General features: G+C 41.1%; 2 protein-coding genes across 2 annotated transcripts in view; one reads left to right on the top strand and one right to left on the bottom strand.

Moving 5' to 3' along the window:
* Positions 1 to 10,422, top strand: part of elp3 (elongator acetyltransferase complex subunit 3) — a 26,761-nt gene extending 16,339 nt beyond the window's left edge. The window contains exons 10-15 of the mRNA XM_023347319.1: positions 5,412 to 5,605; positions 6,695 to 6,785; positions 8,357 to 8,422; positions 8,498 to 8,725; positions 8,814 to 8,895; positions 10,079 to 10,422. Coding sequence (XP_023203087.1) covers positions 5,412 to 5,605; positions 6,695 to 6,785; positions 8,357 to 8,422; positions 8,498 to 8,725; positions 8,814 to 8,895; positions 10,079 to 10,170 — 753 coding nt within the window. The 3' untranslated portion in view covers positions 10,171 to 10,422. The remainder of the gene's footprint in view (positions 1 to 5,411; positions 5,606 to 6,694; positions 6,786 to 8,356; positions 8,423 to 8,497; positions 8,726 to 8,813; positions 8,896 to 10,078) is intronic.
* Positions 10,423 to 11,453: 1,031 nt separating this feature from the next.
* On the bottom strand, positions 11,454 to 26,899 carry LOC102227986 (serine/threonine-protein kinase pdik1l-like). Its single transcript, XM_023348106.1, has 4 exons — positions 26,435 to 26,899; positions 25,351 to 26,115; positions 21,417 to 21,642; positions 11,454 to 16,545 (listed from the first exon to the last, which is right to left on the bottom strand). Exons 2-4 carry the CDS (start codon positions 26,098 to 26,100, stop codon positions 16,307 to 16,309), a joined length of 1,215 nt encoding a protein of 404 aa, XP_023203874.1. The 5' UTR covers positions 26,101 to 26,115; positions 26,435 to 26,899; the 3' UTR covers positions 11,454 to 16,306.
* Between the last annotated feature and the right edge of the window lie 427 nt (positions 26,900 to 27,326).

Raw genomic sequence — 27,326 nt, 5'->3', positions numbered from 1 at the left:
GAAATGTCAAAGATCGCACATTGAGAAAATATTTTTTACAGTGGCAGGTCAACAAAATCAGGGTCCTCTTTTCTCCCGTATTGGAGCTAGAATACCAATAATTCTCGTGGTATTTCTAGGGCTAACGCTAGGTTTATAGTTAAAACATTGCACATTCCTCAGTCGCCCAGGTTGCTTGTTTGTATGAAGCAAACCATAGAACAAGTGCCTGGTTTTTACCAGGCTACACCAACGCACGTCCCAAGCAGTGGTGCGAACAGTGGGTATGCACCATAGGCAGCGCATAGGGGCTCCATGCTAACGGGGGCGCTAAAACGATGGCAGAATAATTATCTCTGGTTGTTTGTGCATTAAAAATCTACTAGGGTTGCTAGAATGCATCTGCACACAACTAGTAGAATACTAGAATACTAGAAATATTTATCTGCGCCCTCCATGCCAAATATAAACACCACACCTCTAGCTCGGCTCGCGTGGTCAACGTGAACCTGTAAAAACACGATTCTAGCTCAGCCTTTAGCGAGGTAAAGGCTGAGCTAAAGGCTATGTGTTTGGCATGTTATTCAGATTGATCTCATGTGAATTGTTTCATTAGTTTGCATAAAAGTTTTACTGACTCGGAAAACATTTTCAGTGTCTCTAATAAGGAGCAGTTGGCTAACTTAATCTGGAATCATTTTTATCAATCTAATTAGCCTACTGATTGCCATTAATGGCAATTAATTAAGTAATTAATCAGTAATTACTCCCCGTCATCTCCCACATTGGTGCATATCAGCCTTTCATCTCAATGCTATAGGACAATAATCGTCCCACACTGCCTCCTGATGCATTTGAAGACAAACACCAGGAGCCTATAGCAAAAACAAACAAATTAGTTTGTGAATTCCAGACTTGTTCATGCAGGATGAATATCAGCTTATTGTGGCGTCACCAGTCCACTTCCTTAATGAGGCTACTTGAAAGTTTGTGCCTTCTCACATATTTCTTGGATTACCTGTGTTTGGAAGTATATGTGTGTGTGTGTTGTGTGAACCTCTTGCGTCAGTCAGTGTGTGTGTAATAGTAATATGAAGGGCAGCTGCGGGTCGGCGTGTTGCAGGGAAGCAGATTAAATCTCTTCTTGACCCTCTTCCTTTCCTCTCCTGCAGCATTTCCTCCACCACTCGTCCTCTGGACTTATCTTCCTCCTCCAACTCTCTGTATTTCCTGTCTCCTGTCTGTTTGTAGAGTTTTTTTATCCTCCTCTCTCCCCCTCCTTTCCAGTCGTAAGTTTTCCCTTCCACCCCGTTTCATCAATCTCCCCGCTCTCGTCCCTTTGTCCTCCTCCTCTGATCGCATTGCCTTCCTCTCTGCGGCTCTTCCCCTCTCTCTTTTCTTATCACAATGACACTTAGATTATACAAGTTGTGTGTGTGACTCCCACTTTTCTCCCCTTCGCCATATCTAATCCTCCGTGGCACGCTGTCTGCCATCAGGAATGAGGAGAAATTCACGGCTCCGAAGCGAAGCGACGTGGGATTTTTGAGTCCGTGTCGTAAAATTTCGCTCCCCACCATTACACACGGGGGAGGTGGGGGGGAGGGACACAGGGGTAGCTGACAGGTTGTCAGGGGAACCAAATTAGCCCATGCGCTAAGATTTCCAGGTTCTTGCCACTGATGTCAAAATGATGCAGAGGAAAGGGGAAATAATGATTTAGAATAATGACTATATTTAGGTGATAAATTACACACAGGGCAAATTTAAACACACGCACACAAACACAAGGTCAAAACATTGAGTTCAAATAGTAGGAATTTAGAAAGTTAGATTTTCTTTTGTTTCTGCAACTTTAATAGACAGTTTGGTTATTTTAAGGTGATGCTCCGTAACATCATCAGAAACAGTTTCCTTTCCTGTTGTAGTCAGACATCTTATGGAAGGGAGGTTGGTAGAAGTCGTTATGAAAAGATAACATGTGGTCAGACAGATGGGTTTTTTTCGTGGTTAATTGTAGCAAATTTTAGCATTTGGAACTGATACCTTGCTTTTTAGAACAAGGTATTTGATACAATTAAGACGTGTACTTATTCAAATTCCAGAGCTAAATGAAGGGTTTTCTTCTGGAAAACGCCACAAATTCTTTACAGATAACACATTATGGCAGCTCCTATAAATCTATGCATTTAAAAGACTTCTCAGATCAACAAACCAACGTTGCTACATTTTGTCAGTTGTGGCTAAGCATAGACAGTCTCGAAACATACGCGCTAAATATACAAACCCTGCTTTTCCTGCCATAATGTAATAAAATTAGTTGTGGAACTTGATTAAAATTTTAAATGTGATTAATTTGTTGTAGTTAATCATATTTTAATCTAAAACTGCCTACAGACTCAAGAAAAGCAACATTTTCAATTCAAAACCCTTTTCTGCTTCCAAAAATATGTATTGTTTTTAATCTCTTATTTCCATTATTTTACCATCAGATTGGTGCAGCGTGCTTTTCTACCCATTCATCTTTCCAGTGTTTCAGAAAATCATTCATGGAGCTTTTTTGAACAAATCCTTCTTTAGAGATGTGAACTCTGGATGCTGACATTAGCGTTGAGGACGTTAGCTTTGCTAATGTGTTTAGCATTGAGATGCTATTTTAGGCTTGAAAAGCGTCACTGATAGGCTAACGTCTTTTAGCACAACTTAAACACAACAATCCTCCCATCAGATTGTTTTTTGAAGCAAAAATTAACCAAGAGAAGTGACTTTGTCTTCCGTTGCGGTTATTTGGATGTTGCTTGTGCATCGGATTTACGGGTGTACCGGAAACGCACAAACTACAAAGATTCCGCTGGGAACCTTTTGTATTCAGGCATTAAAATCAATGTAATTAATCTAAATTAGCATGGTAAAGTTCCAACCCTGAATAGAACTTTAAACTTCACCAAAACCTTCAAGTTTTCTTGCTTTCATCTGTTTTCTTTTAGACAGTTTCGAGAATTTTTTCCACTTATTTAACTCTCCTACTTAATTTTATCTTCTTGATAAACCCGTGAGCTCTTCCCCATAGTTGAATATACATTTCAGAATATTGTATCACCTCCTCGTTTTCTCCTCTAGGTCTCTCAACAAGCCGTTCCTTGAAACCACCCAACCATAACCAACAGCATCGAAATCCATTTAAAATGCTGCAGACGACATACAGTCGATATGTGTTCCCTCGACATTGAGGATGATCGGGGCCGTTAATTTTCGTCAGATCTTCCCCCCGCCGTCCTGCACCATGTAGAACCGCAGCTTATATTAAAAGGATTAAGCAGAAACAAATAATGCATGCACGTATTCTTTTTAAAAAAAAGAAAACCCATCAAAGCCGCTGTTTGTTAGCAGTGTCTAATTTGATTTTAATGGGAAGTAAATGTTGCCTTCATGATGTAAACAGCAGCTGAGATTACCAGAGAGCTGTTTGTTTGCTTCCAACTTAGCATTTCTTGTCTTTTTGGACCAGATTCGCTCGGACGGTTTTGGCCTTTGCACCATTTTCTGTGACCACCGTTTGTTGTGGCCATAGGAGGCGCTGTTGCATTTTAACACTTTGCTACGCCTACAACAAAAACTCAACGGTTTTCGGAGGGCGGAGGAACAAACGCAAAAGGAAAAATAAATAAAAAGCAGAGGAAAGAATAAAAAGTAACATCTGACCACTAATAATATGACTATTAAGGGAATATAGACAGTCACAGAATATAATAGGTCTTATCAGATACTGTGACCAAACTGTAACTTACAGAAAAAATATTAAATTCTTGAGTAGTAGAGTTTAGTATTTTGCTTTTCATGCTTCAGATTTTCATTTACTTTTCATTTTGCATCCCAACCTCGTTCTAAAGCCTCCTTTGGTCACAATATACGGTGGTCACAGAACGTGGTGTAACACCGGCCACAGTGGTGGTCACCTAATATGATGCAACACCGGCTCAGACAGACAGGTGTCCACCACGTCCTGCAGACAGCAGGAGAATCCCGCATCCTCCTCGTGTCCCTGTAATGGCTTTCGATCGCCCCCTGCCACCCCGAGGCCCTCCTCTCTCTCTTTCTGTCTCTCTCTCGCTCTCTTATCACGGCGCCCAGGTCCGGCCTCCGCAACGCCGCTCCTCTCTCCTGGCAGACAGGAGGCACAATTGAAAACGGCAGCAGGTGCAGGATCTTGAGGACAGTCCCTATAGACGGGTTGTTATTCGTCTGATTAGCCGCCTCTCCTCCCTGTGGGTTCACCGCAGGCCCGTGTGGAACACGTCTTCGTGTGATTAGCAGCAGAGACGATAAGGAGACGATAACGCGGCTTATTTCTGGTAACTTTCCTCGATTCCAGAATCCAGATCTTCACGGTCGTGATAGCTGGTGCAGAGGGGAGGAGGATGACTGGAAATTACGACGGATCCCCTCGCCCCCTCTTCCAGTGAGCTGAAGAGCTGCAGTTGTTAGCTGCTTTCATGTCAATGAACTTAATTGATCCGTTCCATCTAGAAAACAGATAAAATCATCTTGTCCGCCCTTCCTCTGCTTAAACTAGCTTTGCATCTAAAGTTAACTAGGTCATTGTTCACGGTTCGTTACAGAGCTGAGGTTATTTCCGATTTAGCTGATAAAACAGAAGCAGTTTTTCCATCAACTTTTTTTTAATGCACATTTTGAAGTATTGCTTTGGAAAAGGTTAACGGAAACAGCAAAATTTTTAATATTCTCCCCTATAGCTACGTTTCCATTATAAATGTCTGCAAAACGTTGTTGATATGCCGCTAATGCAAAAAAATTATTAAAAAATCGCAATTGCGGTGTTTAAATTAAATAACAAATGCCAAAATCACGCCTGGATAAATAAATTTATTCAAGCTATCATCATTCAAAATCCTGCTGCGCCGTCATCCTCCTTCCACTTGCTCTTTGTTGTTTTTGCCAGTAGTAACATCGGCTTGGTAATCACTTTTGTGATGCGAAAAAAGTGTTTTAATCACAGTTTTGCAAAATGCACTAGTTTCAGTTCATCTGAAAAATCACCTCATCCTATCACAAACAATGTTGCTTCAAAATTAGCATATTTCTATTAAGCACATGTAGGTATGTAATTCCAATTTGCGGAAATTGAAGGTCAATGGAAACGTAACTACACTTGAAGTGGTTTTTGGTTTTTCCGAAAAAGAGTTAATGCACAAAGGGGAGATGAAAACACATTTGCTAAATAAGTTCAGACATAACAAACATTATAGTGTTTGTTACAGCAATCATTTATTAGGCAGTATGCTTTTGCGTAGCCTGGTTGATTCCCTCCAAATCAGGAAACGCGGCAAAATTCACATGACAATTGAAACCTGCTGTAGCTGCTGACATGTCCCACATCCTGTTCTGAAATGAGGTGTCCATGTTTGTCGCAGGAGTTTTTTGAGAATCCGGCGTTCAGGCCCGATGGTCTGAAGCTCTACCCGACGCTGGTGATCCGGGGCACGGGTCTGTACGAGCTGTGGAAGACGGGCCGCTACAAGAGCTACACGCCCAGCGCCCTGGTGGACCTGGTGGCCCGCATTCTGGCCCTGGTGCCGCCCTGGACACGGGTGTACCGCGTCCAGAGGTGAGCGAACTGGAAGGTCGGAGCAATCGGACTCACACATATATGACTTCAAAGTCATGTTATCAGTAAACCTCAAAAGCCCACCTGAATGTAATCTATTGAAAAAGAAGCATAACTGGCAGGTCAGGGAGGAAGTTTAGAGTGTGGCACAATTGCAAATGTGTCGAGACATTTTCATTTGTACCGTCCTATTACAAGGTTTCTACAAGTTTCACCAAATCAAATTTAAGACTTTTTAATACCACAACGAATGAAATTTAAGACCTGTATCATGACAGAAATGTACGAACGTCGATAAGTTTGCACTTACCCATGATGGATGCAAAAAAGCTAGCTAACCAGCCAGGGTATATCAGCAGCGAGAAAGTAAATAGAACGGACCAGATTGAATAGTCTTTTGAAGGCAAAATTCAAGACCTGTGATTAACGTCTTGGAGGCCAGCTTCCTTTTTCTAAAAGAAATTAATTTAAGACATTTTAAGCACTTAATTTTACATGCATGAATCTAAGACTATTTAAGACAACCTAATCAATAAAATCCAGGGCGCCGTGACTTTTTCTGTAGCCCATTAGACTCTATAGAGAATTTTCCAATAACAGTTGTGTGTTTTAAATATTTTATCAATCAAATCAAAGCAATTTTTCATCTGTACATTCCAAATTACATCAATGTGAAAAGATGTTCAGTATTGAATTTTAAAATTAGTACTTTTCAAATACACAATGGTTATTTGTTATTGTTCTTAAGTTTATTTAGCTGGAGGTTTTTTATACATTCTGCCACACCTGGCTCACATTCATGATCTTTATATGGCCCAAAGTGGAAGCTTCTTACACCCTTGGTAGTGATTAAAGTAATGTGCTGGAATGGTCTAGTCAAAGTACGGCCCTTCTAATCGAGGTACAATACACAATACACACTTTCAGAGTGTATTGTTTTTGTTTTGCCAATCATGTGCTAATGTTGGTCAGTCATTTGAAATACTTTAAGGTTGGTGGTTAAAGTAGGGGGGAAAGTTCTAGCTTAGTACGGCACTGAACCAGTAACAGATGTGGTTACTGCTAATGGTTTCTGCTCTGCCCCATCAGGGACATCCCCATGCCACTGGTGAGCTCCGGCGTGGAGCACGGCAACCTGAGGGAGCTGGCTCTGGCTCGGATGAAGGACATGGGCACTGAGGTGAGACAGTAGGAGCCTTAAAGATCCTGCGTCGGCTTATTTTTGAGCTAACGGGCTTTTCCAGTCCAGCGGCGAACCATTAAAGGGGCCGGCAGCGGCCACCGGCAGATAACAGGAGTCACTTTCATTCATGGCAGGGCGAGATGATGGACCCAGAAAGCCTCTCTGGTACAGCTGAGCGCAGGAAGACTCCCCTCCCTCCTTCCATCCCTCCTTCATGTCTAAGTGTGAAGTAGATTACAGCTGCGGTGACGGGAGGCAGGAAACCCCTCAGCTTTCATCAGATGCGCTCGGCAAAATCCACCCTTAGATAAAAGCCACGGGGCTGGGAACGCTTCTGTTAAAAACAAGAAGAGTTTTAAAAGAAACAAAAAAAACTACAAGTTCTCTTCTTTCTTCACTTTGTACTTCAGCGTCTATCCCCTACTTGTCTTTTTTCTGCCCAGGCTTCATTTGAATACGGAGTGGCAGGAGGCGTGTTGCGTTTGACATCGTATCTCCACAAACCTGTTGTGATGCGGAGCGGAAATTATCCCCGAGTCTGACCTAATTTCCGTCTGCCTCTTTCCTTACGTTTTAGCGGTTTCTGCCTTGCTTCGGAGCTTTTATGTGAGCGTATCTGTTGCCATCCAGGCAGCGAGGAAAGTTCTCTCCGACTTAAAAATAAATCTACAAGGTTTCTTCTTTCCTGTGAAGTCTAGGCTCTCTAGAAAGTGACCATGAATCAAGACGCCTTTAATGTTATGGCGTGTAAGAGTACTGACCTGGATGGACATGAGGGGTTGTCATGGCAACAGCAAACATTGACGGGCACTTGTTAGTTTAACCCATAATACTCCTTTATCAATACAGCAAGAGCCATAAGCCTATGACTTCCATCTGCGACACTAAAGTTTTGGTGTTAATGACTAATTGTGTAAAAATACACAAAGGTGGACACAGAGATGGAGAACGTGAGAAGACGAAACAGAACTGCTGTGTAAGCAGTCTTTTTCAAAATAAGAGCATGAATATAAACATCTAGATACTTAAGTTTCTTAACAGTAGATAAACTGCTACGCTAACAGCAAATGGCACCAAAAAAAATCCAGAGTTCAGGATACAGCTAGCTAAAAACTTAGCTTGCTAACCATGAAGCACTAATCATAAACATTCGTTCCGCTAACGCGCTACACCAACACAGTATTTAGCGGAAGCTAACGCTAAAGCTCCACATTTAACCATGTATCAACATGGTTGATACATGACACCCACCAAGTGTCAGTGTTACATCGCCCTCAGTTGAACTCTATTCAACTGAAAGTTTACAAAACAGACAAATAAATTAGCACTTTGAATTTATTTTTCCAGATAAATTCTAGAGGATGCTAAATGTTTTTAAAGCTAGCAAAAAACTTAAAGAGCTGAACCAGAAATTAGCTCTGCCGTTAGCACATTAGCAGAATTGTGTCCACCACTGGCTCAGGGTGATCCAGTTCCAGGACAGCATGATGATGTATTTGAAAGAAAAAAAAAATGGAATAAACCAAAACAATCCATTTTGTTACCCGGAGATGTGATGCTCTTTTCAGTGCCGAGACGTACGGACCCGAGAAGTTGGCATTCAGGAAATCCACCACAAAGTCAGGCCTTACCAGGTAAACCTCCCACAGGCCGAAAACATTCATCGAAACATCACGACCTGCCGTTTCCTCACTCCGCTCTGAGTGCAGGTGGAGCTGGTCAGGAGGGACTACGTGGCCAACGGCGGCTGGGAGACCTTCCTGTCCTACGAGGACCCGGAGCAGGACATCCTGATCGGTCTCCTGCGCCTGCGCCGCTGCTCGCCCCAGTCCTTCCGACCCGAGCTGAAAGGAGGCGTGTCCATCGTCCGCGAGCTGCACGTCTACGGCAGCGTGGTCCCAGTGAGCAGCCGCGACCCCAGCAAGTTCCAGCACCAGGTGAAAGAGTTACATCACGTCCTCAGCTCTCTGCAAAGCCAATTACAATTAAGACGAGCCTCCTCATGGTGTTTTAATGATCCTGCAGGGCTTCGGCATGATGCTGATGGAGGAGGCTGAGAGAATAGCCAGAGGGGAACACGGCTCGCACAAACTGGCTGTCATCTCAGGTAGTAACAAGCTGAACGTTTACGAGCTCTCATGCAGTCAGAATCGGCATGAATGTCACATTTATTTTGGATTTATAATGATTGAGCCTTTTCATTTTTCATACCTGAAACAAAATCATTTTTAACAACGAGAAGTAGCACAAAATGTATTCATATGGAGGCTTACATATCTCTATTTTATGCATAAAGTGTTGATACTGTGATTGTCTGAATGTGTTGTTTTATATTACGGTTGGCGAGCTAGAGAAAAAGAAAAATCCTCCACCACTAACTGGGAGTAGTTAAAAAAAATTAAATAAAATATTTATCCAAAATGGGAACATCCGAGGTCCAGAGATAAAACTGTCCTACCAACTCACCACCCTTAACATGTTGTGGGGTTAAAAAAAAAACTTGACCTATAAATAAAGTCAACAAAAAGTGCAATTAGCGATCAGCAGTTAACAAATTAAATACATAGTTACTTGTAACATTTCAAAATTCCACCCGGACATCCTATTAATAATCAAGTTTTACATTAATCACAAATTGGCATGTTCGGTTATTCATTAGCCATATTATGAACATCAAGTCATTTATTAAAAATATATTCAATACTCTGTTAGAATAAATCAAAAATAAACCCGGGCTTTCACCAACAATGCCAAAAGCATTAGCATTTGTAAAAATGTCAAAAAACCCCGAAAAATAAATAATTGGGTCGACGGTAGTTTAGCTGAATTGGTCAGGACCCTGAAGACATTAACCAAATATAATCAGTCGTCCATTTCAGGATGGAACACCAGTCACAATATACACCGGCTCAAAAATAACTACACTCCACAGTGGAGTTCTGTTCTTGTAAGGCTGAAGTGGTAAAACATGCAAAACGAGGCCTAAAAGCAGATGCTAGCTAAAATTAACGACCCTCGACAAAATAATCCAAACAACCCGAATGTCAAACAGCTCCGCCGAATTTGGTAGCTGTAAAGTTTTCATTGAGTTTTGGGATACTAAAAGCTGATCTAAACAGCTCCGTTCCAGCCATGCAGAGTGAGCACTTTTATAACAGCGCCCCCCGGTGGCTGGAGGAATGAACGGGTTGGTGAAGTTGACAAAATGTCCGTAGTTATCCTGGTTTATTTTTTTTGTTTTGTTTTTTGCTGTGAGAACATCACCTTCCTGTCACAATCTTCTTCTGCAGGTGTAGGAACCAGAAACTACTACAGGAAGATGGGCTACGAGCTGGAGGGGCCGTACATGGTGAAGCAGCTCTACGGTGCACGACTGGACTGACCTGCCGGTTTCCCTTATCTGGATGGTGCAAACAGAACCACAGACGCATACAAATTATTATGATTTTTCTTTTGTTTTTTAAATCAAAACAATAGTCCTGGGAAACAATTCCTGCAATGTTTGCAGAGAAACTCTTCCAGCAGCACAGAAAGGAGATAATGCTGAGGTTGTTTCCACAGGCCATTCATCTCCCATTATCTGAAGCTGCTGCATTCGCTCTGCTTTATTTAGATAAGGAGACGTGTGAATAGACACGGGGGGGGGGGGGGGGGGGAAGTACAGCTATTTGGGGGGGTGGGGAGGACGAAGCCAGCCTCGTTTGGTTGGAGACTCTTCACTCCAGATGGTGGCGCTAACGCCTGGCGTTTCAACTGTTTGAAGGCCCTGACGTGCCTTTAATGTAAAACAACAAACCTTACAGAGGGGAGTTCTGATTTCTGTTACGTGTTTGTCTGGGATTAACGTCATGGTTCGAGTTAATCGTGTTTCTGTTGCAATCGTGTGAAAGGGAAACGGTTGGCTGCCGGGGGATGGCTGGGAAATCCTCACCGGCCAGCGGTTGTGTAATTGAACAATTTCAAATTATGGGGCAGGAAATAAGTCTTAGCGTTACATAAATTGCTTTTTAAAGCCCTCTCCATAATCCTGTTTTGTTTTTGTGGGGGTCTTTTTTTGTTTCGTCATGCATTCTGGAAACATCGTAAGGAAACACTTTAAGGAATAAAGTCTTTTACAGGTAAACTTGACTAAAATATCTTAAATTCTTTTAAAAATATAATTGGCTTTAAATACTTTATTCACATATCTTAAATGTTGTGGCAGACCTATTTAATCTAGAATATTCTATATAGTTTTAAAAAAATTCTCGCGGAACCTTTCTGTCCGGCAAAAGCTTTTGTCGTGTTCATTGTGTTTTGAGACGTTAGGCAGTTGCAGCTATCAGTAAGTAGCTGCTTATATATTTTTTTAAAGTATATAAAGAGCTACCAATAACAACAGGTTTAAAACTACGTAGCTTCGTAGCTTTTTTGCCTCTGTCATGGGTAAGGTAACTGATTAGAAAATGTCTCTTTCGCTATGGTCTTTTCAAAACAATAATAATTCTGTGTATGTGAAGGAATATTCAAGAATATATTGAAATATAACCAAAATATACCACACTTTAGGAGGAGACTGTGCTAAACTGTTAGAATTTGTACCCAGCATTGTTAGAGTAATGAAGATTATTTCACATCTTCTCGCCTTATATTGGCTGACATGTTCTGCAAACATGTCAATAAATGTAATCAGTTCTGATATCACGCAAACTAATTTCTTGTCCGTTTGATGGAAGCCATATTATTTTTGTTTGCACCTTAACTGGGCTCCTGACGCAAAGCTGTGCAATTTATTAATTTCACAATATCCTTACAGCTAAAAGTTTGCCTGGCAAACCTGTTAAACGATATTAAAACCAAAACGTTGGCAGCAAGTGAAAATGATTTCTTTAGACAATAAAATAAACGGGTCCAAAATGTTAATTAGACGACATCTCTAACTGAACTTGAGTTCCGAGAGCGCCGTTTTATCCACTAAACTACATCGGCCGACGGAAGTGCAATAATCCAACCTGTTATTGATTCTGATCTAACGGACACTCCGCGCTTTAAGAAGCAAACCTGGATTCACTGGTTTGAGTGAAGATTTTAACCCGTTTCTGATGTAAAAGTATACAAGACAGTTGTTTTTGTCAGCGTTGTCTCTTATGGTCGAGTGTTAGGGTCACTTGATGAAAAGAATAAAGATGTTTAGTTAAATTACGAGAAAAAATATCAACAATAAAGAAGAAAAGTTCTTTAAGCTTATCGCAATGTTTACTTCCTGGTTCGGTGAAGGGGTCCTAAAAAATAAAGCCACGCCCACAGAAACATCTGTCTCTCCCAGATGCCGCCACCAGTTCATCTATCACACCGGGACCGCGCTCTTACTGCCGCTGTCGGTGTTGAGGAACAGGCCGCACTCGGGCTTTCTCTCCTCTGCTCTCCTCTCCCCTCTGCTACCAGCTGTGAAATCTGAAAGGACTCCCCGCTCCGGCTCTGTGCGGAGCTGCTTTGGCCAGAGTTTGCTTTAATCGTCATTGCAACAGGAGCACAAATGTGTGTGTGTGTGTGTGTGTGCGGTGTGGCTCCTAAAACTCCGCCGAGCTGAAGGCTTCAGGATTTATCTGCAGAGATTGCAGAGGTACCAGGAGGAAAAGCATCCGGCTCTGTTTGCACTAAATAGATTCCCCTTTAATATTAGCAGCTCACTGCAGATAGATTCTATCTATGTAATTGTTCCTCCAGCCTGGTTGGGTAGTTAGGAGCTCCCATTCTGCCGGTGTGAAATTCTGCTCAGTTGTTTAGTGCGGCTGTCAGAAATCTCCAGTGGACAAACTTATGTAATCAGAAAAATATCTCCCTGCGTCAACAGTCACATGGCGTTAAAATTAGATTAGAATTTCTAAACTTCCTCCACCTTTGATGTCCACCTGTACTGAATAACGCTCAGGACAATCTGTGGCAGTTGCGCTCTGAGCCAATGGGACGTCACAGAAAAGGTGGCAAAAAGACATAAATAGTTGGAGGAAAAAATAGCTGCTTTTTTCCCCCCCACAAACCATAAAGGGGATACAGCAATTATGTGAAACAGTGTGCTCTGGTCAGAATGTAACCTTTTGAACTATATAGAAAACACTGTTTGGTGGAAACCAACACCCCAAAGTGAAACGTACAGTAGTGGCACCATCATGCTGGGGGGATGCTGTTGTTCAGCATTGAAAGGGAGGATGAATCGATCGATTTTAGAGGCTGCAAATAATCCGACAGCAGCCAGAGGTGTAGCAGGAGGGTTTGGGTTAGAGTTTGTGTGTTGCTCGTCCAGCCAACTTCACATCTTAAAGCTGCAGTATGTAACTTTTGCAATCCATGTTTTTGATATATTTGCTAACCCATCACTACGTCAAGACAGCATGAGACAAATGATCTATTAAAAAAAAAGTTCCTCTGGCGCCTACATGTGGTTCTAGTGGCATCTGCAGAAACACACCGCCCCCGGCCAGAAACAACCAATCAGAGCTAGGAGGAGGGTCTTTGTGCTGCTAATCACGCTTGTGTATGTGCTGCTCACATCTTCACCTTTGCTCTCTGCTAACACTATAGCGAGTGCTCCACAGCGGAACATGTCGTCGATGCTAAGGCTAGTTAGCATGGCCTCAGATTATTGCACATAAACAGTTTTCCTGTGAGGACGAGTCGTTTCTCCGTCATTAGCATATTGAGCAGCGAGTACAATAACTTGTCTCGACTGATTGTTTCCGTTTTAACAAGTATGTAAAAACAACTTATTAATATTACATACTGCAGCTTTACTCCAACAGAGAATCTGTGGGAAAGATACAAAAATGGATCCATCCAACCTGACTGAACTTGTTTTGCAGAGAGGGATGGACTGCAGTTGAGACCGACGCCAACAGGCCTGCGGCTCTGACTGCTGTTAAAGATGGCCGTTCAAAATGTGGATGGAGAAAAGTACAAACGCAGCATACACGTTTCGGCATAAAAAAAAAAAAAAATCAGAAATGAAAACCATTTATCATTTTCCACTCTGCGTTAAAGTCAGAGCTGGTTCCTCCTGGTCCCATTTATCCCCGTCACAAAAAAACTGCCACAATTCATGAGTCAGTAACTACGTCAAATTACCGTGGACATGAATAATTTACTAAACAATTATTTTACTGTTTTAATGAGATGTTAATGCTCCCTTGCTGCCGTGCATCAGGAATAACTTTTACCTGCCAAAGTCAGAGGGTGGGGCTTCACTTTGCTCTACAACAACATTGGGCAGAAATAGACTTGCTCTGGACGTCAGCCAATCAGGTCTTAGCATCTGCGTTATGAACTAAAGTGTTTTGTGAAGGTTTAAATTATTTAACAGTGTACCGCAGCAGTAAAAACATGGAATAATTCAGTGACCAACATGCATCATTGAAGATTTTCACAAATTTGACTTTAAATTATGCGTTTAAAAGATTAAATAAATATGGATGACTATTATGTTGCTGAAACAACACGTGTAAGATACTGACCGGTCATAATGTCTCAACAGAAACCCGCTTAAAGGAAAAAAAAAGATTAAACTTTGCTGAGTTTCTTCACCGGGGGAAAGTTTCTACACTGATGGTGCGCCGGACGAGTTTCTGGCTGTAATCTCTCTCGCTGTCCAGACTGGCCAGCTGTAAATTGATGCCTTCCTAATGCAATTTCAATTTTGAGTAATGGGGCATAAGAGCCTTTGGCAAGCACAGATTAGTCAAATTAAGTTGGCGCGTCCTACAGACGTTCTTTTTAGCTCTGCGTTCCCCTCTAATGCAATCCCTCCACGCAGCTCAGTGAAGATTTGAGAAAATCTTTCAGTTTGAGGAATTTGTAATGCTGGAATGTTGAGCTATAAAAAATAAAAAAATATAAAAAATGGGGGTGTGCACTGTAAATAATACTAGCAAAGATAATATTATTAATCTTTATTTAAATTACATTTCATTTAAAAACACAAGTCGTTTCAGGCTTTGAAGAAAGAAAATAAAGGTTTACATTGAAGGACTGAGACTGATGACCCGTAATAAATGCTGTGGGTGCCGGGCCGATCGGATCAGGACCAATCCTGGACCCGGGTTTTAATTTCCTGTTTGCAGCAGGACAGTTTATCAGTGACATCACTGAGCCTCATGCTACTTGCTCTTTGACTTTTTAATCACATACACAAAGATACTCACACTGTACAAGAAGGAGACCACTTTTAAAAATCCTCCCTGTCACACAAACACGTTAAAACCATTCAAGCAATATTTTAAATAGCAAAACGCTTAAATATGTATCTTAGCCATTTGCTCTGTGAACACCTTAAAATTATTAGTTTTTATTAAATAGGGACGCACCAGTCAGGCCTTGGCGTGTGACAATTTAACGTTTGTATAACAAAACAAAAATAATCAAGAACTTCAAATTGTATTTTTTTTTAAATTAAAATTACTTCAAATCTCTTAAGACAGCAGAAATGGTGGTAGTTCAGAATGTGATGCATGTTTTTCTTTTTTAAATATGGGGGGGGGGAGGTTACAAAAATGTAAGTATTTCACCTGCCTACGGAAGACCAGAAGTGCCACAATCTAGTACATTTTTAAGTATATTATATGTGACTATTTAAATTACATGGTGAATAAGTTAATCAGATGAATTGATTATCTCAAATATGTCAAATTTATTTTGAACGTTTATTTGAAATTAAGCGACCAACCGATTGGTCTGCAGTTCAGCTGCTGTGCTGACGGGCGATATCGCTCTGAAACAGAGTCACCCAGCAACATGCACCGCTAAATCAAACTGCTGTAGCGATGAAGTCTGATTAATAACGACTCACTTTGGTTTTTAGAGCTGGACTCATACTAGCAGTAAGTTTAGGTAAATCAGACCTCACCACCCAGGAATACGTTAGAGGTTAAACAATTCATAATCTGCTTCGAAGTGGGTCTGAGTTGTTTTATTCTAAATTGTAGCACAAATATGCATTTATTTAATTACAAATTTATTCATAGTAGTGTTGCACTTCTGGTTCAACAGAAGCAGTGAGGGAAGAAAGTTTTTTTTATTATTTGAAAAGTTGTCTGGTTTACATCTGTTGCGGACTGACAACGGTGCTTCTCTAGTCTCTAACTTTTCTTAACTTTTAAAACTAAAGAAAATAATCAGCAAAACATGCCCAGCTTATTTACATATATACCCTTTTACAAGTTAAAAATACAAATGTCATTAGCATATTTAACAAGGAATGCTACATTGAAGTGCAATGGAAATATGACAGCAAAAACTTTTTTTTTGTAATGTCAGCTACTTTTTTTTTTTTTTTTTTTTTATAGCAGGTGAAACATTTGTTTTATAGCCACCCAACATCAAAACTCACTAAGACCTTAAATGAAGCAGAGGACCAACACACCACAGAGTGTTTTAGTATCACGTTCCCTTAGCATAGCCCTCAAAGGTTCTGGTTCTAGTACAGGAACAGCTGCAGTCGGGACGCGCCACATTTGGTTTCGCCGAGCCTTTCCAGTCTCTAGGGTCCGTCAGTGGGAGTCGTCTCTCAGAGCAGAGCGCACCCTGGCCTCCAGCTGGTCCGCCGAGGGCCGAGCGTCCGGGTTCAAGGCCAGCATGTCTAAAAGCAGGGCACACACGGCTGGGCCGGGCGGGGGCGGCAGCGGCGGCGCCCTCTTAAACTTCATAGGGATGCACAGCTGGAGGTCCGGGTTCTCCCACAGAGCCTCCCCCAGGGGCATGAGCCACCGGCCCTTACACACGTAGGCACCTGCATGACAACACAGTCAGGAAAGTCAAGTCAGCTTAGACGCTAGAGAGAGCTAGCAGTGGCTAATTATATATATATATATATATATATATATATATATATATATATATATATATATATATATTATTTTGTTGTGCTTTCTTGCACAATGACAATAAAGGAATTCTGATAAATACAAGGAATGTCTCCTTAAATGACAGGCTGCTGCCTCTTTAGTGCACAAAGGAGCGTTTATCGTAGATCCTTCCTTTCAAAGCTGGAAGAATTCATAATCATCACTGGTCCCCAAAAAAAACAACTCACTAAGTCTCAACTCTGCTGTGTTTGCCGTTTCCCCCCCTTCATTTCTTGTAAGTAGTGACTTTACAAAGTATTCACCCCCTTAGATATTTGACACTGTTTGTTTATCATAAATGAATGGTGATCAAAGCATTTGTTATATATATATATATATATATATTCTTTTAGCCACCAGCTGAAGTCTGTTTTCAAGGCAAAGCCTCCATAGACATGCCTTTTTTAGAGAACTGCTGCCCTGCATTATGAGGAGTCTACTTTTTTTTTGACAGTTTAAATACACCCAATGCCTTCGCCAAAATTCCCAAGTAAACAGATGCTGCCAATGCATTGTTAAAGCAAAACAAAACAAATAAAAAGCCCTCAAATGAGCCATCATTAGCACCGAAGACTTAACCAATTTAAATTTCAAGTCTAAAGTTCAGATTTCAAAGACTTTAAGCAGAAATGCTGTCTTTACATCGGATTGTGTCGTTTCCAGACAGACCTCATAAACTGATGAAAACACCAAAATCCAGGCGGTCCATTTTAGATTTCCCAAGACTACAGCCATAGTAACATAGAAAAAGACTGAAGTGTAACAAGAAAAGACTTTTTGTTTTTTTGAATTGTAATATTTTCATGTTCAAACAGAGCAGAGAAGCATTTACCAAAGAGCCAAAAGGTGTTTCATTATATGTAACACCAAAAAAAAAGAAATGTTTCTGGCAGCAGGAAGGCAGTTCTTTGTCAATATCCAATCATATTTGGTCTTGTACTTACAAAAATCAATAGGATTCATTTCTCAGTTATGTCAATATGACTCAATCATACTTTACTGTGATCACATGTGACTTTACACAGCAGGGTGTCTGAGATCTGGGTCACTGGAACTCACACTGAAGTTTTTCCCATTTTGTCCCATTATAGCCAAACAGCTCAGCATCATAAAGTTGAAGATGTGGAGAAGTTTAATGCAGTTAAGTTAGAGAACAATAAACCTTGCTTTGTTTTTCATTTTAAGATTTGTTTAAGTGGTTTTTTTGTTGTTGTTGCTTTTTCCCCAATGGAACAAGAAAATAGCTGCTTTTCCATTTACAAATCATTTTTTAAGAATTTGACGCGTTTCCATTGAGCAAATATATTTTTGAAATTCCAAGTTTTTTTGATAAAAAGTTTTTGCACTAGGATGAGACGGGTTCTTTCGGTCGTATGGAAATTAGACAGCTGCCACGGAAACACTTTGTTCGCATCGCACGAGTCACATGATCAACAGCCAGATGTTGCTACCAGCGGAAAAGACGAAGAAGTCGATGACAGGAAGTGGTCGGAGGATGATGGCGCGATGCGTTTTAACGATTTATCGCGTGACCAAACTAATCCGCGTGTGACTGCAGTTGCGTTTCGGATTGAATGGAAACGCAGCAATCGCAAAATTGTGTTTTTCCAACAGTAGCGGAATCTCGACAAAGTTTCGCGCACAGCCAGAGGCCAAGAGACAAAACCCGTAAAATAGAACTTGAAGGGGTGTGAATACTCTACTTTTGTTAATCCGCTAGAAGAACTTGAGCAAACTCCCTCTTTTTAATTTTTTCCCTGTATAAAGCAAAACAGACTTCTTGCTCTTAGCAGTAGATAAGATAAGACTAATAACTTGAATTGCTCATTTGTCATGGAGTTTGTCTGGACAACGTTGATTAAATGACAAAAATCTGTAGATTAATGAAGATAAAAACGAGCGCTATTTACATCGCCAAAACATACCCGTTTTGAAAATGAAGGTAGATTATCCATGAGGGTAATTAAGAAGGCATCAACTGGTGCTTCATCACAGGGTCAGCACTCCTGAGCTGTACAGTTGGTCCAGTCGTTCAACTGGTTTTTAATCACCAAAAAATGAATCCAAAGCCAGACGGCGGGTGTAAAGTGTTCTGGTTCTCTGTGTAAAGTTACAGTTATTTAATTAATTGAAGTTTAAGGGAAGAAAAACCTGAAGTTGTTTTGAATTTAAGCAGGTTCCCCCCACTAGTGTGTCGTCAAATAAATTGTGCATTTAGAGAAAGAATTAAGCGACGTTAATGGACCCTTTTATGTGACCATTAGAGTCCTAAAAAAAAAAAAAAAAAAGAAACAAAGGCCATAAAAATGGCCACTCTTTCTGCGCTCGAAAGCCTGTATTAGTGTTTCTACTGAGGCTAAAAATAAAACTTTGTCTTTGGACTTTTGTGCCGTTTAGGGATTGAAGAGGAAAACTGTTTGATTTTCTTCTTTTGAATCTAACTTAAGCTCATAAGAACTTGTGAATGTTTATCCAGTCATGTTTGCTTTTATTTTGAAGGCTGAAGTTTTCCAGTTGGGTCGGGCCAGTCCGTCGCAACAACAAATTTTGCTGGACGATAAATTGTCCCAGAAATTATTGCGATAAATGATCATTCATTTTGAGACCATATTCAATTAGTATAGTAATACAAATGGCTTATTAATGCAAGTATACTCACTCAAAAAAATAAATAAATTGGAATCTCTAAAGAATATTTAACACTGGAACTGGGAAACATTTTTAGAAGCCAAAATAAATAAAACAAAGGAAACCACAATAATTAAAAAGGAATATAAAGTCTCGGTAGCTTAGACAGGAAAAACTGACTTGGTACTGCGTGTCAAACGTTTGCAGCCAGATTTTAAACTATTTTTACAGCATCACTTTAATGAAAAGGTCTGCAGTCATTTTAATTTATCATTCAATTGATTTATTGTTTACAGTGACAGGCTTCGGGTTGAAGGAATCAGGGATACCAATACCAAACTGATTTAAGATTTACTATGACCAAAGAATGTCAAACGTCTGATCCAGAAATTTTAAAAAAGCAGTCACATCTCTGTCATGCTGCTTCTCTGCATCGCCTCACTGACAGTATGGCTCCAGGGGATAATTCCACTTGGCCGTTTTAAAGCGTCTATTGAGATCCGTTTCTTCCTGCGACACCAATAAATGAAGTATCAGTGACTCAAGGAGGTCCGCAGGCACTAAACTCCGGCGTAATGGTTCCACATCCCCCCCGGGCTGTAGTCGTTTTTTGAAAATAAAATGAGACATTCGTATTACGGCCATTTCATTACAACGTGACAGCGGAGAGCGGAGGCAGAGCCGAGCCCGGCGCGCTGGGGCGTCGAGGCGCATCGCGCCCGCGCCGGGCTCTGACAGCACGACGGGACCGAGGGAGGCGGTTTGAAATCTCAGCGGCACACAGAAGATATACGGAGGAGATTTCGCTCATGAGGAACCTGTCTGAGATTTGGGGAGCAGAATGCGGCGGCTGAGAAAAGCCATGAAAAGTTTTGTTTGTAAAGATATAACATCCAAATAACTGACAGCTAATGTGACTTTGTGACACTTTTATGATAGTAACACCATGAACGTAGTGCGTCGTTTTCAAGAGCGGGAACTTTTAATCATTTTGACAAGAAATAAATAAACCAGGAGTGTACAAAAAATAAAAATAAAAAGACTTGCACTCCAGTTTCTCAGAACATAATTGAAAGAAGCGTGTAGCCTAGCGCTGTCGTCATGTCGCCATTTCTTTTGAGTCATTATTGTGCTGAAGGACCCAATGAGGGCATTCTCCTTTTGCTGAATCATCAACTCAATTTTAGACAAAACTGATATTTCAAAGAAATTTTCTCACAAAAAAATAAAAATTATAAAATAAAAACGAAGAGGAAATCACTTGAGATGAAATCTCTTCACAGCGAATTCTAGGTGCATCACTTTCACTCACTCATTGGTAACCTGGCAACAATTTGGTGAGTAACTTGCACAGCAGTAGTTTCATGTTTGGCCACTGTACTTTGTAGCTGCTTGTTCCGCGGTCTTAGTGTGGCGCTCAGGAGGAGCGTGCAGCAGATGTCACGGTCGCACAGCGGGGAAACGGGAAAGCGCGGGGGATATGGGATGTCCTGTCGGACAACACACACACACATAACAAAAAAGCACACACGGGTTCAGTGTGACCCCGCCAAACTGAGTACAGTGTTCAAGCTCACGGAGTCAAATGAACCCCGTCTATTAAGACAGAGGGAAGGTTAAAAATAAAATAATCGCCAAGCCCTGATTCTAAGACTTTTCATGCCTCTAACAACAGAATTGTCTACATGGGGAACAACTGAACTAAAAATGAAAAAGATTTAGCTCACTAATGTAGGCTGACACTGTCTACATTAATAAAGGAGCGATGTAGAGATGACCTCATGAAAGCAGAGTTTCTTTTACAACTGAAGTTAAAACAGTTCCTTGATTGTGTTATGAAATGGCACTATGTGCCTGGAAAACACATGGCACTGCCCCGTACATGCAGTCTGTAGGATGGACGGCTGGAGCAGGAGCTGTCGGCTTGTGTTATGAACTCCGGCTGCTATAATCCATATCAACAAGTAGATAGTAGAAATCATCATTCATCTCTTTGCCATTTAGATGGGACTGCACCTTTCCACGGATGATGAAGGTCTGATGTATAGCACCTGACATTTTTAATATGCGGCAGTTTGTTTAATCAAACCTGATTCGGGGTAATGCGTCACCGACCCCAGACACTCACCCAGCTGCTCCTGCGTCGTCCCCTCCTCCACGAAGGTGATCCTCTCCAGGACGGCCCAGAACATCACACCCAGGGAGAAGATGTCCGCCTGCGCCGTGTAGCTCAGCCCGCCCCACACCTCGGGGGCCATGTAGAAGTCGGAGCCGCACGTGGACGAGAAGTGCTGCCGGCGCTGCTCGCCATTCGCCACGGCGCCGCTCATTTTGCTCAGGCCGAAATCCGCCACCTTGATGAGATTTGATGCAGACAGAGGTGAAAAAAGAAAAAAAAAGAAAGAAAGGGGGGGGGGGGGGGGGGGAAACATGCGTTGACATTTGAGATGAGTTCTGCAGGAAGTGCAATGAGAGGAGTCATGTTTGAACTGATGCCTTGTTTTCTGCCACATTGGTTGCCACAGAAACGGTAAAGTTTAAAGGGGCACTATCATGTATTTTCCAGGCAACATGTGTTATAAAAATGGCACTATCAATTAACTATGTCAACTTCAGTTGTTATAAAAATGCTATACATGTATATATATAAAATATGACTTAAAATAAATTTTACTTCCTGATTTAGAGCCTAGAAATTGGGTCTCTGTCTCTTTAAGAAGCTCCTGCTCTTTCTGAAGCTCCACCTTCAGGAAGTCATCACAACATGGCTGCTCTATTAACTCTTTAACAACGTTTTTCTTTTTTTCTTACCAGCGTTGCACTGAGAAGTATCTTGCATAATGAGCTCAGCAGACGCTCAGTTCCACCAGGTGTTTGCTAATTGCAGCTGGCTAGTCTGAAGTGGCTGCGTGAGGGAGTCACGGGGGAGGGCTGCTCTGTGAGGCAGAGGCTTGGAAACTGCAGCTAAGAGGAGGAGCTACACCTGAAAGGTGGAACTAGGTCCACCCAAATGTTTTGCACAGCTTAATGGTTGCCATGGGAGATTAAAGGATTCCTTTAACAGGCATAAAAAGAATCAAAGCAAATCTCCAGGTATGTTTTTAATGAAGGAACAACTTTATAACATTTTACATGGTACTGCCCCTTTAAAGCTGGGATTTGTGTGTGACTGGAGGAGAGCGGTACATGCAGTGACGCCCATGGGAGGGGGCACGATCAATACCAACAATCAAAACATAAACGACAAGTCACAGCAAACCACCTGTGAAGCCTGCTGGTAATCGCTGGTCAATATTTCAGACTAACCACACGCTTCACTGAGCCAAAGAAACGCGCAAAGGTCTTCATTCAAGACTCCATTTCTTTCTGCTTCACCGAGTCGAGACATTTTCAAAGTTGCTTGGAGTAAATGTCTAACATCAAGCTTTCTGGCACAGATTCTCCCCTCGTAACAAACTATTTCTACGATTTGTTTGCTCTTCCGTCTAAATCTACTAATTATTCTGCTGTTAAAAGTCGTGATTATGAACTCAAGGGTGATGGATTTCTCATATCCTGCATCAGTTATGTGGTTTTGTTTTTCTCTGATTAACACAGAAAACACACTTTAAGATTGAGTTCATCTCTTACAGTTTGCTCCTAAAGAGTCTGGCTTTTATTTGTTTACTTATTTTAGAGCAGGTGGTGTAGAAATGCAAAGGACTGGAGAGAAAATGAGACAAGTCTACATGATAAAATTAAGTATTTAGGAGGGATTGAAAACATTTGAATACTCTATAATATCCTTACCAAAAAAGTGTACATATTTCCTAAACTTTCTTAACTATCTACCATTAAAAATCCCTAACTGCAACTACAGGTCATATTATGCGATAGAAAATGATGCGTCTGAAATTGGATTCTGCCTCCATGACCAACTTTGGTCTCTGCTAAAGAAAAGCATCCCCACAGCATGCTGCTGCCACCACCATGTGTTACAGTTTGGATGGTGTGTTCAGGGTGAAATGCGGTGTGAGTTTTCTACCACGCTGACTTAAATGTAGAGGGGAAAAAAAAAAAAGTTCTTCCACAAAAGTTCAAATTTGTGTTTGTAATGTGATAAAAAAAAAAAAAAAAAAGTAAGGGGCATGAACTTTTTTCACTTTTGCAAAGTGGTGTGGTTAAATGTGGATAACAGTTTTACAGATATTACTTCAACTTTTTTTTTTTTTTAACATCGTCATTCCTCCTGGAGAATCAATGCGTCGATTCTCCAGGAGTTTGCTCGTCCGTTTTTCTCACTGAACGCCAAACGTGCCGACGTTTCAACTCAAATGCTTCATTACTCTTAATAGGTTGTATTGAGTATCTCTGGCTTTGATGACTGATGATGGAGCCTCGCCTCGGGGAAACACTGAAGGACATTTTTCACTGGCCCTGATGGTTTACAGATCAAGCGATTAGTCGAGGAGTGGCAGGATAATCATAATCAAGACGACCTGTTAATGGCGGCTCTTACCCAGAGTGCTAAATCCGACAAGAACACACAGAGTGGCCTTTTCAAGACGGATGTCTGAGACGATGGTTTGCTCAAGAAAGAATGTTTTTGTAGCTGATTAATTAAGGAGTTTTCTTTTATTATTATTATTATTATTATCTTTCTGAGCGTTAGGCTCAGTATTTTTTTCAGTACTTCCTATTCATTTCAAGCAATTGGACCAATTGTGTATCTTTACCTATAGAACCTTTTCACATTTCATTTTAATGCTTTAATCTGAGAAGCAGCTCAGAGAACTGTGGGGGGGTTGAGAACTGCTCAAACCCCCCCGACCTCAAGCTGTATGTCTAACTAATCCGTCACATCAACCTGAACAATCCCCACGGTAATCTGTGGGCTGCAGGGGAACGCCCCACATCAAAACATATCAACATGCTAACATGGACCAGTCAAAGTCCCGACTCAAAACTGAGAATCTGTAGCAGCGTTGATGTTTAAAGACACATGAACATAACCTGAGTTAAACATCAAATTTGAACAGTGTTGCATTTCCTAAAACCTACTAGATTTTGAGAAGACATTGTAATGACTAAGTCTGTATATAATATATAATAACTGAATTAATTGCATGATAGAATAAAATGAGCTCCATAATTTACAATTAGGATGAGGATTATCCTAAGCAAATTTGCTTACGAACGTTGTCCAGTCAACAGGCAATAGATTTGCACTAGACCCGTGATTGACACCAAAAAGCTAGCTTTTCTTTTTTGCTAACCGACATTTTTGCTAGCAAAAAAAGCTAGTTTTAAGGCTTTAAAGCCAGCAGTTAAAATACAGTTAACAATTAGCTTTAAAGCTAAATAGTCCTGCCTGGATTAAATTTAAGACCTGTGATTAATGTATTTAAGGCCAAACATTTTGGCCTTAAAAAATTTTTTTTATTAATTTTTTCTTTTTTTTAAATTAATTTAAGATATTTTAAGGCTTTAATTTTAGATGGATGAATTCAAGACTTTAAGGACGTGTGAACATTTTGGTTTTACTTATTATTATTTTGGCCGGTGACTCACATGTATTTAAGGCCCACCTTCATGCTTTTTAATTCAGTCTAGGCCTTAATTTTATATACATGAAATTAAGAGTTTTTAAGGATGGGCGGACAACCTGGTTTTATTTATCGTTTTTGGCCGTTTTATTTACTTATCTTAGATATTTAAATATCTTCCAGTTCCAGTGTTAAGTGTTTCTTACGAAATTAAAGTTTAATGATCTCAAACTGGAGTACAAACTGGTATTGTTATACCATTATCACTATTACTAGAAAATTGTCTCAAACTCATCCAGTCAGAAGCTTCTTCAAAGTTGCTGTAACACAGACCTCTACAGGAGATGCTTCCTGCCCACAGCCATCACCATCTAAAACTCTTTGAAGAATATTGAATAATTTGAGTTACAGCAACAATTAATTTTCCCCTTGGGATCAATAAAGTACTTTTGAATTAAAAGAACAAACATATTATCGTGCATCGTAGTAATTTCTGGAAATGTATGATCACAATAGACCCCAAATTGATGGCCTTACCTTGATAATGGGGCCTTTGGGCGTCACACAGACCAGGACATTGTCCGGCTTCAGGTCTCGGTGGGTGATGCCCAAGGCGTGCAGGAAGGCCACGGCGCTGCAGAGCTGCAGCACCACGCTGTGGTTGCGGTCGGTGTCCGGGGCTCTAGAAAGCAGGTACTGGGTCAGGTCTCCTCCATCACAGTACTCCATGACCAGCCACAGGGCCAGGCAGCGCAGAGATCCAGCCTGCTCCGCTTCCTCCTCCTCCAACTCCCTCTGGGCTGACCTCTTCATGGCTCGGCTTGGAGGTCGCTGCGGGGTCAAGGAATCAGAACCAGTCGATTTCCTCCCCTCCTCAGATTTGGTTCTACCTAGCGCCGTGTTGGTCTTGTCCTGAAGTCTGAAAGCAGAGTTCCTCCTCGGGGTGTTCGACGAGCTCTTGCTTCTTCGACCTTTCTGCGGGTTCACCACGCTCCCCTTGAGCACGGTCTCCACAAGCCGCAGGGGGAGTTTTCCAGGCTTGAGGGGCTTCAGGCTCCTGGATCCGGTCTGAAGGAGGCAGCTGTGCAGAGCGATAACGTTGACGTGGTTCTTGGCGGTGGCTCTCATGGCCCACAGCTCCTGCAGGTAGAGCTCAATGCATTCTGGGTTGCTGCAGGGCAGCCGTTTAATAGCCACCCTGTGTCCCGTTTTGGCCATGTGGCCCTCAAACACAACACCATAGCTGCCCCTGCCCACCTCCCTGTCCAAGGTGTACAACTCCTCCATGTTTCATCAAGCAGCCTGACATCAAGAAGAAACAGAACAACATGTTAGATTGACAAGAAACGACTTAACCACATTTTTTGTGAAACTTTATTTAGCTGTGAAAACACACCTGAAACGACATAAAGAGCGACCAAACATCTAAAATAACCTCTAACTATGACATTATGCTAAGGTGAAAACTAAAACAAATCTCTTTAAACTTTTTTTAAAAAGTTTTTTGAAAGTACAAACACTGATTTAAACACTTAAGTTCAACTTTCTGACGTGTTTTGACACAGCGCTGTCAAAACGGGAAGCGTTTCTACCTTTTTTTTTTTTATCATTTCCGACTTACCCACACGGCCGCAGTTGGTCTTAGAAACTCCAAAAACGTAGCCGAGAAAAGTTACAGGGCGTCCAAAGTAACATTAATCCGCGTTAGTTTGGCTTTAATCCTCAATAATCAACCGAAATGAAGCTGGAAAAAACAAACTGAAGAAACAAACAAGAAAAACTTCCGAGTTCTCATTCAGAACGTCCCGCCTTGCTTCAACGCCTACTGTGATTGGCTGCGTAACTCAGCTCGTGAGTTCTGATTGGCTATCGTTCGAATTCTCCAGGCCACATATACACCGCGATCCTATTGGTCACAGGCTGCTTCTGTCTGTAAACACATGAAGGTGCAACACAATAAAAGACTCTGTAGTCTCAGATATGTCTATTAGTACATTACAAAAACATATTCAAACACATTACGTAGTTATGAAGTGGTGATACATAGAATGAATACGGTTAAATGTAACGCAGGTTTCAAGCACAAAGACCCGTTTACCTTTAAATGTCCACTTCCGGCGCGTCCTCAAATAAACTCAACCGTTTCCGGAGAGATCGCTGCGGTTCCGATACATTAATAGATTTCATTATACTCGAGTTTCATTTCAGAAATAAATGACAAAAAAAAAATTAAACATTTTAACAATATTCTATTTCTTTTTTTTTTTTTTTACGGAGTGCCAGTTTGATGGCACACACCGAAGCCTCATTAGAAGATCTATATTCTGAAATCAAAGTGTTTCATAGCCTTTGGTGTTGCTTAGACCATCAGCGTAGCTCTCTGCTGAGATTGCTATACATAATACAACCTTAAGCCAACTGAACATTTTTTTAAGTAGAATGTTGTTGCCTGACTCTGGGTAGTGCGCTGGCTTTTAAAATCCAACAGAACTGTGATTTATAACTTTGCTGAG

The sequence above is a fragment of the Xiphophorus maculatus genome, chromosome 15, assembly GCF_002775205.1.
Source record: "Xiphophorus maculatus strain JP 163 A chromosome 15, X_maculatus-5.0-male, whole genome shotgun sequence".
Lineage (NCBI taxonomy): Eukaryota > Metazoa > Chordata > Actinopteri > Cyprinodontiformes > Poeciliidae > Xiphophorus > Xiphophorus maculatus.
This window is presented reverse-complemented; position numbering and strand designations above follow the sequence as displayed.